General features: G+C 44.5%; 1 protein-coding gene across 1 annotated transcript in view; it reads left to right on the top strand.

Moving 5' to 3' along the window:
- The first annotated feature begins 2285 nt into the window (after positions 1 to 2285).
- setbp1 (SET binding protein 1) overlaps positions 2286 to 16666 on the top strand; it is a 51285-nt gene continuing 36904 nt past the window's right edge. The window contains exons 1-2 of the mRNA XM_014992851.2: positions 2286 to 3182; positions 15793 to 16396. Of these exons, the coding sequence (XP_014848337.2) occupies positions 15962 to 16396 (435 nt within the window). The 5' untranslated portion in view covers positions 2286 to 3182; positions 15793 to 15961. The remainder of the gene's footprint in view (positions 3183 to 15792; positions 16397 to 16666) is intronic.

The raw sequence follows: 16666 nt of genomic DNA, 5'->3' as shown, positions 1-16666 counted from the left end.
CTGAAAAGGAATGTCTGGTAAACACAAAAGAGAAACACGAGGAACCAAACTAAGAATAATTCCAAACAAAAATTGACAAAACTTCCAGTGTATATCCTTCTGGTTGTTTTTGTGATTAGTATTTACTTCATAGGCTATAATTAAAACCATTACAAAACCCCCGAGGCTCTAACGCAATATAGAAATGTGGAGAAATGTTAGACATATGCCATTTAATGAATGTTATTGGCACAATTCATAAAAAAAAGGAAGTGAAATAAGTATCTAAAGGGATTCAAAACCGGTCACGTATTTATAAAAAGCACATTTAGTGAAATTTGCAGAAAGCTGTGACACTGCTGTGAAAACACTTCTTTTGAATCAGAGCACACAAACACACCGAGTTTGTGAATCTGGTGTATCTCAGCAGGGGAAGTGAAAAGTATCAGCACACGGGCTGCTGATGGCACTGCAGATTTTTAACTACAAGCTTGGAGTCGAGTGTTTACCTACTACTGACTTCAAAGAGCCTCCACCCTAATGAAACATCTCTCTGTGGGCGTTCTGCACAAACACACGCATATATGCACAGGGCTGGGCTGAGGAACTGCTTGTAACTGTGGCTCACCAAGGGAAAAAAATAAAGGTCGTGTGAGGTCATTTGCATGGCTCGTCAGTGCTGAAAGTAGGTTTCCAACGCAGGGAAGGTCAGGTTTTGCATGGGACAAACTGAAGCTCTGATAGCGATGAGGCGGCAGAACAACTGCGGCTCGCTCACGGCGGTTTGATGTTGAGTTTTCCATCCTCCTTTTTTTCTTTTTTCTTTTTTAAATTCTGACATATTAAGGGGAAATCACCGGCACTCACATGCATGCACACAACACCCACGCGTCAACAGAGCCTCTCAAGTCTCCCTCCATTCACCAGCTCGGCCCCACGCGAACGCCCACCTTGTTTTACTCTGAATAAAACGTGTGGGCGACGTGAGATGTTGCAGCTTCTGTCTTACTGGGCACACGAGATAAATTGGAAGGAAGTGCACTGATGCTGTCAGGTCTCATCTCTGCACGTCATCCCAGGAGTGCAAACTATTTCCTGTTAAGACAAAGGCGTTCATTTTATTTTTAGGTTAACTCAGGAGGTTTTAAAGTCAAAGCGCCCCCCTAGGGTACGCACACATAGATAGTTAAGATTTGTTATCACTCATCAAAGGTCTGTTTTGTGGTCTCCCTGAATGGAGTGAAGTTGAACCATTTAGTAATCCTGTTTGTATTTGTTTGGAGGTGAGAGGATTGTCTCCAAAGATAGGAGTCTATTATTGCATTATAAGACCACCTTAGACCAGTGGTGGTCTGTTTTGCTTTGTGATGTTTAATCTGCTCTGAACTGCAGGATGGTTTGCCATCTGGACTCTCTTCTGTCCAGGACATGCTGTTGTCCTTTCAGCAAAATATGATTTAGCGTTTTCTTTAATCAACAAGTCCCTGGAAAAGATGAGAACCGGATGGCTGAATGAGAATGCCTTTAACGTTTTTGCAATTCATCTTTGCACCACATTTTCAGCATCTATTCATTAACTCCTTAAAATATGTTTTTATCAGCTATAAAGCTGTACACCTTAGAAAGGCTGGGTTGACGGACGAGGATCAGGGGTAAGTAGTAAAACAGGATTCAGTTCAATCATTGATTTTCAGCAACAAACAAATGCCCATTGTTAAGTATAGTGGAGGTTCTGTGATGCTATGGGCCCCTTTCTCCTCCAAAGTTCATGACATTTATATACATTTAGATTTATGGTTGTAATGAGAGAAAATGCTGAAAAGTTTAAAAGGGTTTAATAAATTTACTAAATTGCTTACTTTTTTTTAGAATGCTAGAACAATTAACTTATTTGACATAATCAAATTGTTTCACTTCTATCTGAGCTATTTTCTGTCAATTTATGAAATTCAAAGCCAGAATATTTTTTCTCCAATCATAATTACTCCTTTAAACATGTATGTTGTTTTTTTTACTTCCTTACTCTGCTATTTTCATTCATACATATTGACCAGCTGAAGTAATATTTTTTCTATTACCAGCACTTACTCAGAGGCTTTCCGTAGATGCATGTTGTGCGTCTGCAGAGAAAAGCTTGAGCCCCACCTCTCATTTCCATTACATTAAACTATCAGAATGTCTATAAGCTGTCCCCCTTGGAGAAAACCGGTGAAAAGCAGGTGGACACAGAAACGAGGGACGTGCAGAGGCTGTTTGCAGCCAGAAGGAGGCGATCTCGCTCCTCCTCTTTCTCCTCTTCCTCCTCCTCCTCCTCCTCTCCTCTGGTCGGCTCAGCTTGGCCAGAGCTTCCAGTCTGCTGGGTGAGATCATTACCAGACACCAGGCTCCAGGACCTGACATTCACCGATTGGAAAAGCAAAGAGAGAGAGGGAGAGAGAGGCACACAGGCTCAGAGAGCGAGAGAAAGCCTTGATCCAGTGCAGCCGGCGACCTAAAGCGAGCTAACCCGCGGCGTGCAGCCTCAGCTCCCCGGTCCTCCGCTGCACGGACACGGCTCAAAGCGCGCTCTGTTGTCGCAGAAAATCTTTTCCCTCCTCGCTTGGATTTTTTTGGCTTGTAGTCGGATGCGGGCTGCTTGTTTTGACTGCAGTAAGAGAGCTGCTCCCCCTCCTTCTCCTTCTTCCTCTCCTCCTCCTCCCCTCCTTCCAGCCGAGTAGCGGATTTGCGAGGGATCTCAGCGCCGACTCACCAGCGATCCCGCAAGGCTCCGGGACACGCTCTCTGCACCGCTGCGGCTCTCCGGCTGCTCCCGCCTGCAGGAGACCCCGATTGGTTCTCCTTTCTGGCAGAACCTGGACACGACCGCCAAGTTTCCTGCTGGATTTTTTTCTTTCTTTTTCTTAATCGCTATTTTTTATTTTGATTTTTTTTGCAACCTTGATTCTCATCGGATCGCCCGCAAGTCCTATTTCCCCCCCTCGCTCCTCTCTTTCCAAAGCGCTGTTGACGCCATTTTCCCCGGGGTTTTCTGTCAGAGAAAAATCCATCCACATTTACTCCCCGGCACCGTTTGACAGCTCCCCGGGAGGCTGTCATCCCATCCGTCGCTTGTGTAAAAAACGTGTCTCGGCTAAATGGATTGTAAATGATCTTGATGAAATATTCACACGTTAGAGCCGACTGTGTGGCAACATTAGACATGGGTAAGTAGCCCCGCTTGACTGAGCACATTCCCGCACCTGAACGCACCTCTTCTTCTTGTCCATGTCGGCGTGCCCGTGTGCTGCTGTTTGAAAGTGTTTCTTGTTTTGCATGCAGATCTGAAGCGAGAGTCGTGTGCGCCTTCAGGTACGCAGCTCGTCCAAGTGCGGGAGAGCGCTGCTCCTCGCAGCGAGCGCGCTGAGAATGCTTGCAGTCACATGCCCACAAAATAAGCGGGCAGATTCACGCACGTAGGCAACCCAAACGAGGCTGTATCACCCAGGGAGGCAGCGTTTGTTATCGCTGGGTAGCACCTTGGCGCTTGTGCGGCTTTGATTAGGTCTTCTCCACCGACACAGGAGGAAAAGGTTCACCTCACTCATCAAAAACCGCTGCTAGATCAGATATTTTCCTGCTGGGCTCTGCCTCCTGCGTCTTCATTTGACATTGATAATCCGTCACATTGTGCAGGGGTCGGGGGTTGGGGGGGGGGGGCTGCTTGTTACTTTTTTGGGGTGTTAAGTTGTGCCGAACTGATTTGGGCTCTGTGGGTTTTGGTGTGTTGTTGTGGCGTTACGTTTTTGAGATTTTTCTTGTTGTTGTGTGTGTGTGTGTGTGTGTGTGTGTGTGTGTGTGTGTGTGTGTGTGTGTGTGTGTGTTAAAGATTATCCAAACCCTTGAAGTCGTTTTTCCACATCTTTGCGATGCTTTTAGTTTGCAAAGATGGTTCCGAATTTGTTTTCACTTTGCAGAATGGTTGAACTTAGGTTTGGACTTTGACTAGGCCACCCTAACGCATGCTTTGATCTGAACTGCCGGTTGGGTAGCGTTGTTGTTGAAGTTTGTCTTTAGTCTGCAATATCTTGCAGCCTCAGTCAGGTTTTCTTTTTCCTGGATGGCTCTGTTTTTAACTGCATCAAGGGTAACCAAAGAAAAGCATCCCTGCAGCATGACGCTACCTCCACCGTGTTTCCCCACTAGGAGGATGTGTTTGGGGGAAGGTTCAGTGTTAGTTTTCAACCCCACATGGTATTTTGCATGTTGAAAGTTTAGAAAGTTTCAGCTTGTAACTTCTTCTGACTTTCTGTTATGCCACTCTAAACTAAATATTCTCTCTCCTGAGTCGTCCACGCCTGCTGCTCCTCTGGGGTTAACATGACCCTCTCGTCTAGGTGATTCTCTGATAAATGATCTTTAGTTTTGTCAGTGCAGGTGGGCAGCCATGACCTGCTAGAGCTAAAACACAGCTCCCTTTAATTACACTGCAGAAACGATTAGGGTGACTTACTGCTGAGAAACACACGACCGGAGGCTAACAGTAACATCAAGGGGAATGAAATGAAACCAGAGTCGACCAAAGAGAAGATTTTCCCCCAACAAACAGCCAATCCAGGTGCATGAAACAAAGGACGAATACATCGCCTCGTGCCTACTCTTAAGTACAGAGTGGAGGTTTTGTGATGCTGTGGGCCACTTTCTGTTCCAGTGGCCTTGGACTCTTTAGAGTACTAAGAAATGTGGCGGGCTCTGTTGCCTCTTGATCTTTCAGCAGGATAGTGATCAGATGATGCAGCATCAGCTCTTGCCGATTACACGTGCTTGAACGTACGGCTCTATGTAAACAGATAGGAATCCTGCATTGGATGTAGTTTCTTGCTTGTTACACAAACCACTACTAGGATGTAGTTTGATGCATGTCAGTGTATTTAGTTTCTACTTATTTCAGTCACAACAACAAGTTTCAAACCTGGTTAGGTCTACTTATATGTAATTTTAGCTCTCACTCTTCTGGAAAAAAGTACTAAATTCAATATTTCAAAGTTTGACATGCTTCGCAATACTTGCAGTCAGATCAGTAAACCTCAGTTCTTTTTTGAAGGACATTCAAAAATACCGTGCTTAATTTCTCCTGTTTTAATTCATGGATCTTATATTGTGTTTCATTGATAACGGATCACAGAAACAATCTTGAATATTTCAATTACATTGAAGTAGGTTCATTTTTAGCTTCTTAACATGAGGAGAGCCTGACAATTCATTAGAACTTGTCTGTCTTTACCTCCTGAGTTTAGTGTGAAGGGTCAGAGGTGACACCAGGAAATGGGATTCAAGGTTCTGCTCGGCATCTATTGAGCAGAACTTTGATGTCTGTGGGTCTTTGGTCCAGGGAAATGTTCACCTCACTAATCAAACACTGCGCTTCAATCAGACGTTTCTTCCACTTCCTTCATCTTCATTTATCGTTGACAGTTCATCGCATAGCATCACATTACGTGAAGCATAAAACCCCCCCACAGATGTTTCTGACTTTTTCAGGCTGTAAAATAACATTAAGTTCCTTCTGGTTGTTGAATTTACTATTTGTTCTGTTGGAGCTGCATAAACGAGTCCAAAAGCCCCAGGATCCAAACCCTCATGTACTGTTGTAATAAATCTGATTTGTTCTGTAGTTTCCACTATTAAAACATCACTTTGTTGGAGCTCTGGCCTCTTCGCCTCCTCCCTACGTGACAGAAACTATCGGGACTCCCAGAGAAAAGGAGGGTCGAAGGCTAACGATGAAAGATAAGTAGCAAAATGGGAGTCGGCTATAGACTGAGTGTTTTGGCAAGAAACACCATGAATGAGTCAGGGCTGAAACAAAGAATGAAAAGCATCTCATACCCACTGTACAGCATGGTGGGGGTTCTGTGATGCTGCGGGACTGTTTTTCTTCCAAACAGTGTTTTGGTCCACTTCACTGAAGGGTGGGGCCTTGTTAAAGTGAAACACATTATAAATTCTTTGATATTCCAAATCGCTTAAAGTTAAAAAGCTGCTGGGTTCTGTTCATTTGGTATCTTAACAGGACAGTGGTCTGAAAAGCATGACTGAGTCGTCACTGACACTTTCAACCAGACACAAAGTCAGCCGTCTTCAGCGGCCACCTCAGTCTGCAATGCTAACTTGTTGAAAACCTGTGAATTGAGCCTAAAGACGAGTGCATAATAGATACATTGTAGCATAAACGCATTACACCCCGATGCAGAAATGCTAGAACATGCACGTTTCTTCCAGTCTGTGCTCTCTGGATCAATACCTGGTCCGGTTTTTTATTTTCTGGGTACGAGAACATAGAATCGAAATGAGTTCATGCACATACTAGTGCTGTGTCGTTGATGAAGGAAGAATATCGGCCTTTGAAAAACTGCGGTCCGGTCCAGATCCCACCAAAGACGAGCGCAGCTGGAGGGTGGAGGGAGCAGAGGCGACGTTCGGTCAGCTCTCCTGAACGTGCGGGAGTGAAGTTGTGGAAGTGAGCTCATGTGGGTGATAAAGGGCAGGCAGTGCATGACCATGTTGAAGGATGGATAATAGAGGTAATTTTATCGATCCTGTCTCGTTAGCACTTTCAGCCCCCCTCCCCCACTCAAAACAGGGCAGCAATTTCATCTTTTTTTTTCTTTTTTTCTCCCCGGCATAAAAAGTACCAAGCTGGCTGTTGTTACTCCCCTATTAGGTAACAAGATGCCTGTGCCACCTTTAAATTAAAGCATGAGAAATCGATTAGGTGTATCCCCTTCTGGGCTGAGGACCTCAGGTCGAAATAGGATCACAGGGAGAGGAGAGGGGAGGGAGGGAATGTGAACGGGATCCAAGGACAAATCTAACTGTTGGCAGTCTCTGTGAACAGAATATCGGCACTGGAGCACCTTTTGGCAGAGCGCTCTGAGAGAAAGAGGGAGTGAAGTGAGGGGTGGGGGGGGAGAGAGGGAGTGAGGTGGAGGGCGAAGGAAAGTGGTAGCAGAGGGAGAAGAGAGGGAGAGAACGGAGGTGGGGAGTGGGGGGGATGAGGTGAGGAGAAGGAGGAAGACAGTGGGAGAGTAGGGGAGGTGTTTTTTTTTTTGCTGACAGCCATTTTGTGTCTTCTGCTGCAGTTAAAATGGTTTAACATTCATCTGCTTGTGCAGGGTGTAGTTAGGTGAGGATGGGTTTCTTGCTACCTGGCATATGGTTTGTCCTGGGGATTTGTGTGTGTGTGTCTCAGTATGTGTATGTGTGTGTGTGCATCTCTTCATGAGCCAACTCCAAGGACCATCATTTTCAATTATGGCTGCCCCACATGTGGTGTTTTATGGTCGTCCTTCCTGCCACCTTACAGTCGAGCTCATGCATGTGGCGTCCATGTTGAGCAGCCAGAGACGGGAGCGTTTGTTCTAGGAGTCATGATCTTTAGAATAATCCGTTTGATGGCTTCTTTCACCTTGCCGGTCATCTAAGTTAGAAACTCGCTTCTCCGCTTGTTTGATTTGTGAACCGAGCCTGTCCAAGGCTGTCTGGGACCTTAAGCTGAATTTGATTTGGGGCCCCTTCTAACAACCATAACTCATCAGAGCCCACCTAATATCCCCTTTATATCATCCATGTTCAAACATTAATGCACTATTCCTCTAGTAGCAGTGCGGTCCTGTGAAAAGGATTTGCCCCCTTACAGAGTTAGCTTGTTTGGCTTTTTTGTTGTAGCTTAAATGTTTGAGATCACTAAACAAGTGTTGACGTCGAACAAAAAAAAAAAAAAAAAAGGCAGATGCAAAAAGCAGGTTTTTGTTTTGTAAGGTCTCAAACTAATGGCCAGAAATTCCTCTTCAGGATTTTCACATAGAGATTCAGAGTTTCTTCAGTGGCTGCTTCAAAGCAGCCCCTGACAATAATACCTCCGCCTCCATGTTTCGCTCTCAGTAAGATGTTCTTTTTCTGAAATGCTGCGTTAGTTTTGTGCCAGGTGAACAGAACACGCACCATCCAGAGGTTCTGCCTTCGTCTCATCAGTGTACTAACATGTAATGCAATATGCACAGTGCACACTTATCAAGATGCTTTTAGCAAATGTGAGACGAGTCTTGGTGTTCTTTCCAGCCGCTCCTGGGAAGATTCCCCACTGCTTCATGCTTTCTCCATGTGTGGATAATGACTCACTGTGGTTCTCTGGAGTCCCAAACACTTAGAAATGACTTTTTAAACATTTTCAGACTAGTATATGTCAGTAACTTTCTCATCTTTTCTTTCTTTTTTTTCGGAATTTGGGTCAAAAAGTGCTACTTTTTTTTTCTTTTTAGATCTTTTAGATTTCTACCATATTTTAATGACTTCTTGATTGCACATACTAGCAGTGAATTGAACCCAGTTTCCCCAAAACAACAATGAACAAACAAACAAGTTATTCACAGCTAATTCTTGATTTATTTAAGGGATAATCACTTTATCATGAGGCATATTTTTTCCTTCCCCAATCAATTTTTTTTTCTGAAGTGAATTTTTAGAGCCCAGTTGTTGATTCTTATCATCTACTGGGATCTCAACCTTTGGAGCCACTGCTCCAGGAAATACACATGGAGGCCACCCTAATGTTAATGCTAGCTGAGCTAACTGTGCTAATTGCAAATATGGGTTCCAAGGTTTTTTTTTTTTTTAAAAAAAAAGATATATTAACTCTCTAATCTTTTAACTTTGAAATATGAGGAAAACATGTTTTTAAGAGTGACATCATCTCTGCTTTTAAAGTGCTGTAGGGACAATATCGGTAGCAAGGATATAAAAAATATTCTGAATGCTGTTTTTTCCTACCTGTTCCTATATATTATAGTTCTCAAAGAGAAATCAGATTTTGGGATCAGAAATTTGGTTCTCATCAGCGTGTCTTCAGCAGGTTCTCTGTGTTTCTGTAGTTAAGTTGAAAAGTAAGATGGTGAAAGTGCTGAGTTGCTTCAAAACCAAAATCTGTTTACTCAGAAAAAGTCTAAGTAAACAGATTTTACACACAACCTTTTAAAAATAGAGATGAGAACTGTAGTTACTGCAAAACACACAGTACAGATTTACATTTGTACACCTGACTTCTGTGACAGCCGCTTAGTTTGCTTATGCATCAGGCAGGCTCTGCTTGTGAAGACGACCGGGCCCACGTCTTAGGATTTTCCTCCAAGCTAAGACTGCGTCCTGTTGGAAACATTTCAGCGCTGTATTAAAAGAGTAAAGCAGATAAATGAAAAGACAGTGTTCTGCATCTCATTAAGATACTCATCTGCAGCCACAGACTGTGCTGGTTCTCTCACATGAAAAAGAAAGATGGGGTGCGGGGAGGGGGGGTGGGGAAATCACCAGCTTGTGCAAATAAAAAAAAAACAAAAAAAAAAAACAGCCATTTGGTGTGCATCTGAATCTGTAAATGTGTGTGTGTGTGTGTGCATGCATTTGTCTCCATGTGTGTATGAGCTATTTGCGAGTCCACCTCAGGCACTGAGCTGCTGGGTATGCAGCCTTAAAAGGTTGTGTTTCTGCTGCCATCACCCCCCCCCCCACACACACACACACACACACGCCCCCCCACCCCTCCTTCCCCTCCCTCTGTCTCACTCTCTCCGTTTTTTCGCTAACACTCTTTTCTTCCTCAGTTTTGTCTGTACGTTTGCATCATGCACCGTCTCTCTCCTCTGTCCATCTGTGTTCCATTATCGGTGTTTCATCATTAGACAAAACGTTGCGTGGCCCTCCTCGCTCGACCTTATGCTGTTTGAGAGCGAAGCTGGTTAGCTCTGGCAGTTCTGAGAGCATAATAAAGCTATTTATGCAGCGAGTCTGGCCTCTCACAATCAGCCTGCTGTTTGAGGCTAGCTGAGGTGTGTATGTGTATGCCTGCATGTGTGTGTGTGTGTAGGAGAGAGGAGACAGTGAGGCTCGGGCTAAGTAAGTGAGGGAGGCCCGAGGAAGGGTCAGGCTTACATAAACTCTCCGGGCCTGCCAGTAACTGTACTAAACACTTCTTAGGGCAGCTGAGCAGGGAGGGAGGAGAAGGAGCCATGACCTAGCTAAGTAGTTTACGTAGTAATAGCCTGGACTAATGCTTAATACCACTCTGTTGTCATATAGGGCCATGGTGGTAAAAGGCCGCAAATGTTCAAAGTGTGTGTTTTTGATCTGTGAACCTGTGTGTGTCTCGTGGTTGGCATCGGTGTATTTTTTTTTTTTTTTTGTTTCCTGTCATTGTTCGCAGTCACATGATGGCCAGGGTGGCTTTCACGCATACCACAGGGGGCGAGTCACTCGGCTGGCATGAGGACCAAAGTGGGTCATGTGGGCACTCTGAGAGATCAGGCCGGACCTAATATCTGCTGTTATTTCTGTCAAACCCAGAAGCCATCGAAGCCACCACAGCGGTGGTTTAGAGCTCTTTTTTTAATGTTTTTTTGCAGCGATTTCTTCCTGGAAGCGAGCGGTTTTCATTCTTTCTAGAGGGGTATGAAAGACACCCCTGAGATGGGTAATCCATCAAGCTGATCATGTTGGCTGCTTTATTTATGTATCATTGTTACAGACTGATGTAACCCTTCCCAATGTGCGGTCGTACAGTGAGCCGGATTTGTTTGGAGAACTGTTTAGGGGAAGACTTAAATCACGGAGGCTGTGACATCCGAGACTTCGGGCTGCCAAAAAGGCTTTGCATTTAAGATGTGGAGATCTACCACAGAGGAAAATAATGTTTGCCACAGAGAGACTGATGGATACTTTCTGCAACTTAAAAAAAGAAAACTGCTGTTAAAAACCGAAGTTTTCTTAAAAGGAAATAAAAAGTTCTGAGTAGTTTGTGGCCTTGAATCTGAAGAGTAAAACTCTTCAGATTCTTCAAGCAATTAAACATTTGTTTTATTTATTCATTAAAAGAAGAAACCTTGTCTGAAATGGGTTTTTCTTCTCCCTGCTGTGAGCATCAGTGATTCTTATTGTGGTGCAGAGCCTTTTGATTACAGTTTCCTCTTGCTTTTCTTTTCTTCTTTCTTTTCTTCTTTTTTTTTTAACAGTATCAGTTTCGGAGCTAAACTGGAGGTGGTGGTGGTGGTTTAGCACCGGTTCTTTCTATTTGAGCTGCATAAAAACATTGACTCCATCCGATGACAACAACAAATCTTCACGTCAGAAGACCAAAGTTTCTTGGATGTAGGAAATTATAAGTCCAGGTTTTTATTGTTATATTGAAACAAAAGGAGAGTAATTAGAATTCACATTTTAAACTATCTTTAGATTGCGACGTTAGCGTTTAGCGCAGTTAGCATTGCCAGATCTGCGTTTCTGTGTTTAGCTGAGAGAAAAATGGAGAAAACTCCAAAATGTTGCCACTTTTTCTAAATCTTGGATGCTCATTAACAGACAAGGGCCAAAAGCTCAAAAAGATAAAGCAGAGCAAATTATCTGTACGCTGCTCGACCTCCCTGTTGTACTTTTTTCACTCTGTCACCACTTGAATGAACCACAGACTCCTCATGACATGCTTTCAGAAAATACATTGTAAAATGGCTTTACTAAAGTTCATTTTTTAAACACCTGAGAATTGTTGGCTTTGAGTCTTCTTCACCCAGAATCCACATGAAAGAGCTGTTTTAACGTCATCTGGTCGCACTTATTGTGGAGCTTTCATTTATTGATAGAGATCAGCTTTTTGAGTTCTTGGCCAGCCACAGCTGACAGTTGATCAATTCTTGATGCTAGGCAGTTTCTCTCTGCATCGTGACTCCTAGCGTTTGTTGAAATATCAACATTTACGCACCGAATGGTGTTGCATAGGGTTGCAGTCGTAGTTTCACTTTTTAATGAATCTTTAAAGGTTAGGCAGCTCTGTTGATAAGAACTCTGTCACTTGATATGTCCTGCTTGAAGTAGCTTTTCTAAATCAACTTTCAGCTTAGCTTTATAACGCTAGCTGCTTTTTAAGCAAGTTTTGCAAATTAGAGTGGATTGACTTATAGGAGAAAAACACAAACACCATGACCAAAGTAAGACGATTACCCTCGATCCTTGCTAGAAGCTTCTCACACTCGTTTGCTGACGGTTTCTGCTACCTTTCCCTTTTAAAGCTCTCTTCGGTTTTGGATTTGGTTGTGCATGAGGTTGTTCTACTGATTAATGAAAACAGTTTTACTCTTATTGTTTTTTTTATTGAATGTTTGGTTGAAAAGGGATTCAAGAAGTTTGTCTTAATCAATCATTTTTGACTTTGGGAAACAAATTTTTCAATGTCATTTTACAAAAAATAATAATAATTCAAAGCTGCATGGTGGTGAAACGGTAGAAGAACCCGAGTCCGAATCCTTTTTCTGTTCTTTCTGTGCACGCCTGCTTCTCTCTGTTAGGTTAAATGGGTATTTCTAGCTATATCCACCACTCATAGTGCTTTACATTAGAGCCGCATTGACAAAAATCACTGCTGTGTCACACATTCATACCCATACATGCAGATCAGGCCACTTGGTTAGATGTCCCTTGCCCAGAGGCACACCAACATGTGACGGTAGGAGGCTGGATCTGAACCCACACATTTAGGATTCAAGACAACGACACTTCTCATTGAGCCACGATCAGCTAGCTGGCCTCCCTAAAATGCCCTGCAGTGTGTGCATGCTGGGCTGGTTGTCCTCTGTGATGAACTGCCTGACTGACAGCTGGAAGCAGATGTGCTTCAAGGCAACACAGTTATAAAACATTTTAACAAGTCCGTAATGTTAAAACCGGCGACCATTATTAACCGTTAAAATCAACATTTCATACTATTGCCTTGTGATCTTTGGGGATTTTAATGTTTTTAGCACTTTCAGAAATCTCGTCTCTTTTTACACTGAAAAACGATTGTTGTTTAGTAGCTTAAAGCAGAGGTTCCCAAACTGTGGGGCGTGCCATTGCAGGGGGGGCGCGGGAAGCCGTCTAGATTAAAAAAAACAAAAAAAACATGAATGCTGTATGCGCTGGGTTTTTACCTTAGAATGGCCAACTCTCTGTTATTCCTCTGTCAATTTGCTTGCAGCTTGTTAACAAGTAGCCTGTAGGCTACTGGTGTTGTTGTCTATGTCCAGCTACGTACATTAATTTTGCCCCCCAAAAATGTTGGAGACAGGGAGTCTCTAAGAATCCTCACCCCCCGCACCCCTTCCACACACACACAAACACAACGTTCAACCAGCCAGCTATTTTTAATCATGGGGGGGCAGAAAATGTTTGGAAACCGCTGTGGGGGGGGGGGCAGGAGAAAAAGTTTGGGAACCACTGGCTTAAAGTGTTTTGGTGAAAAGTGGCGTTGTTGAATGGGAACAGTAGAAACACTTTGGTCTATTTTTTAGCTTCACAGTCTGTCACTGCTCAAAAAAGGAAAAGCACATTTAATGTTAAAGTACACCTTAACAGTAAAACCACTGCTGTTCTCGAATTTTCAGATTCCTATCAGGAAAGCTTATAAGCCGTTTCAGTCTAGTAAAGTAAAGTTTTTTAGGATTTGCAACTTTAAAACAGAACAGACAGTTAAACTCTGTTTTAAATAAAACCCCTGAATTATGATATTTATTCCTAAGAGCTTGTGTTATGGAGGTTTCTTCACTATTGTGATGGCGAGGATTTCTTTTTCACTCTTGCTCAGACAAAAGCACATTGAGAAAAAGCATCCAGGTAATGCTCAGCTTAGGGTCTCAAGGCATAATAGTAGAGAGGAAGGTTTCTGGTTTGTGTTTTACCCGACCTGTTTCAGGGTAGCAGTCAGCTCCCCAAGTCTGGATCTGGTCTGGTTCTTGAATGGAAGAGGCTGGTCTGCAATCCTTATCTTGGCGTCTTGTTCTCAAGTGATCATGGGGTGGAAGGTGGTGTCTTCAGTCTGCTAGCAAAAAGCAGAGCTCTGAATTTACAGATTTATCCACATTGAGACTCACCGATGGTCATTAGTAAGCTTGTCGCCATAAGGAATGAATCGATTAATCATGTGATAAATTAAAACGAGGTCGATAATTTCAATTTGTATGATTGTTTATCTTTCTTTACCAAAAACTGGATGACAAAGAGCTTCACTCCGGTGTGTTGGTCTCAATTAGCTCATTTTTCAAAGGGCAATTTTGTTTACAGAAACTTCGGTGTCTGTTTTTATTCGTTGTTTCGATTGTTTTATTTATTTTGATATTTAAAATGTCTTCCAGTTCCAGTATTGAATGTTCGTTGGAAATTAAAGTTCACTTGTCTTTGAGAGCGGGTACTTCCATTTTTATGACTTAAAAATGGATATTATCGTTTGTTACTGTAATTAATGGGACAATTTGTCATCCAGCAGAATTTGTTGTCATGACAGGCCTATTCATGAGATGAGAACAAGCAGCTGAAATGGGCCTCCCCTCTTTAGAGATGGAGAGAGGAGCTCTCCTCCTGGTGGTTATGGCAGCTGATCAGGACGCCTCCTGGGTTTCTCCCTTTGGAAGTTTCTCTGCATGTGCAACTGGGAGGAGACTCTGGGGAAGACCTAGAGCCCACTGCAGGGACTGTGCAGGGACTGTGCATCCCTTGTGGCCCGGATTCGCCTTGGTTACCGTCAGAAGGAGCTGCAGAGTGACGCTGGGAGATAGATGTCTGGAATTCCCATCCTGGACGTTTTCCCCCCCATTACCTGATGTGGGAGGGTGGGAGGGAGGGAGGGATGGAGGGATGGATGGATGGATGGTGTATTCCAGCAGTAACCCTCATGGTGTGTAACTCTGAATAGGGGTTGAGGATGTTTTCTTTTGGCCGCTTGCTGTGAACACTGAGGTCTTTATGTGTCTCCAGCGCGCAGCAAAACTTCTACTTGAGTCATGTTTGCAGACCGTGGTCCGGTCCGGGTTCACATCAGTGTAAATGGTGCCAGACTCAACTCAGCATGTGAGACAGCATTCCCCACTTCCACTCAGTCCTGCCTCATGTCACATTGACTGATGGGATTCCCTGGAGCTGTAGTAAGAACTGTAGTCTAGTGTTTGTTTTGGTTGCTTTCTGTTTATACCTCGGTGTATTTGGCCTGTGTCAGTATGCGCGCGTGACGGTGATGACAACGTGCATGCGCGTATATACAATGATCCGATGCTAAAATCCTCAATCTTGTGAGAAATTCTCCTCTCTCTAAATAGCGGTGCGGGTGCAGCGGTGCAGCCTGCTCCATGACAGCAACACTGTCATTTGGATGTGTATTTATGTGCATAACGGGTTTTTAATGCATGCGTGCAGCAATGCTTCTATGTGAGTGTGTAAAACAGTTCAGACGCTGGTTTTTCCAGACCAGCTCGTAAACCACATCTGGGGAAGGAATTTAGATTCCTTCTCTCCTTCTTTCTCTGCTGGCATTTGCTTCTCGCCCCTCCCTCCACGGTAAGACTCCCTCCCTCTGCCCCCCTGCTTTGGATTTAAAGGAGAAAGTCATTTTTGTTCAGATTTTCTGCCCTGTGTCCTCAAGATAACTTGAGCCTGGCTCTAGAGCAGAGAAGAGGAATGTCTTATTTGAAATTGATCACGAGCGCCAGCACTGCTCTGCTTCAGATCTGCTGGAAACGATGAAGGCAGCTACTGAGACAACACTACAAAAGTGAAAAATCAGTTTATTTATGTGAGATTCAAAATGCAAATCAGAGTCTGGCAGCATGCCTCTGCAGCTCTGTGATGATCCTGTCTGTCTTCGCGTCCAACAGGCTGCCAGTGAGGCTGTTGACAGCGTACAAGCCTGTGCTGAGAGGTTGTACGCGAACAGAAGATGCAGAGCTCCTTTTCTCCCTCTAATCGTGTTCTTCCCCTGCTCTTCTCTCGCAGATTGTCCCTGGCTTCGATGCGTTCCTGTGGGACTACGGACGCAATCTCAGTAGCTAACTGACAGCACCAAGCAGCCCACCAGACCCCTGCGCTGAATCTTCCCATTGGCTGATTGCCAGAGCTTCGCCCTCCCTCCCCCCCATCCTGACTGGCTCTGGCGGGAGCGTGGATGGAGCCGAGGGATCTGGTTGGCTCAGCCCGACCCAAAGAGGCGGACCTTCGGGGAGGCAGGGCAGGGCCCGGCGAGGAGCATCAACTGGCGGCGGGAGGCGCCGGGCCGGTGCACGGCGATGACGTGATTAACGGCACTGCCAGTGAGGGGGAGGGGCTAGAGGAGCAAGGGGAGGGGCTTATGGAGGAGCAGGAGTTCTCCATCAAGGAAGCGAGTTTCCAGGAGGGAAGTCTCAAGTTGAAGATCCAGACCACCAAGCGCACCAAGAAGCCGCCCAAGAGCCTCGAGAACTATATTTGCCCGCCAGAGATCAGGATGACCATCCGACCTCCAGCTGGAGAGGGCAAAGGGGGGCGACAAGGGCGGACAGGAGGCGGGGCAGGAGCAGGGCGGGGCCCCAAGGACGAAGAGCGAGGTCCCCCGAGAAAAAGGGTAAGTTCTCCCCCCACCTTTCCTCCTGCTTCTTCTTTACTCACTTAGAGTCAGTAATAAATCACCAGGTAGGCTACACTGTGTACGCTTTGAGCTTTAAGTGAAAAACACACTTCTGTCCACCCTAACGTCTCAATCCGTAGCTTTTGTTGATCGTCGCCTCCAGCTACATTTACAAAGAGTCAAAGTTTGCTGTAACTGAAACCACTCTGACTGAGATCACACACACACACACACACATACACACACAGCAGCTGAGAATAGGGCTGA

Source organism: Poecilia mexicana, unplaced genomic scaffold, assembly GCF_051168715.1.
Source record: "Poecilia mexicana isolate PSO_F unplaced genomic scaffold, ASM5116871v1 scaffold_9, whole genome shotgun sequence".
Lineage (NCBI taxonomy): Eukaryota > Metazoa > Chordata > Actinopteri > Cyprinodontiformes > Poeciliidae > Poecilia > Poecilia mexicana.
Note: the sequence above shows the minus strand (reverse complement) of the source record. Positions and strands in the feature narration are given on the sequence as shown.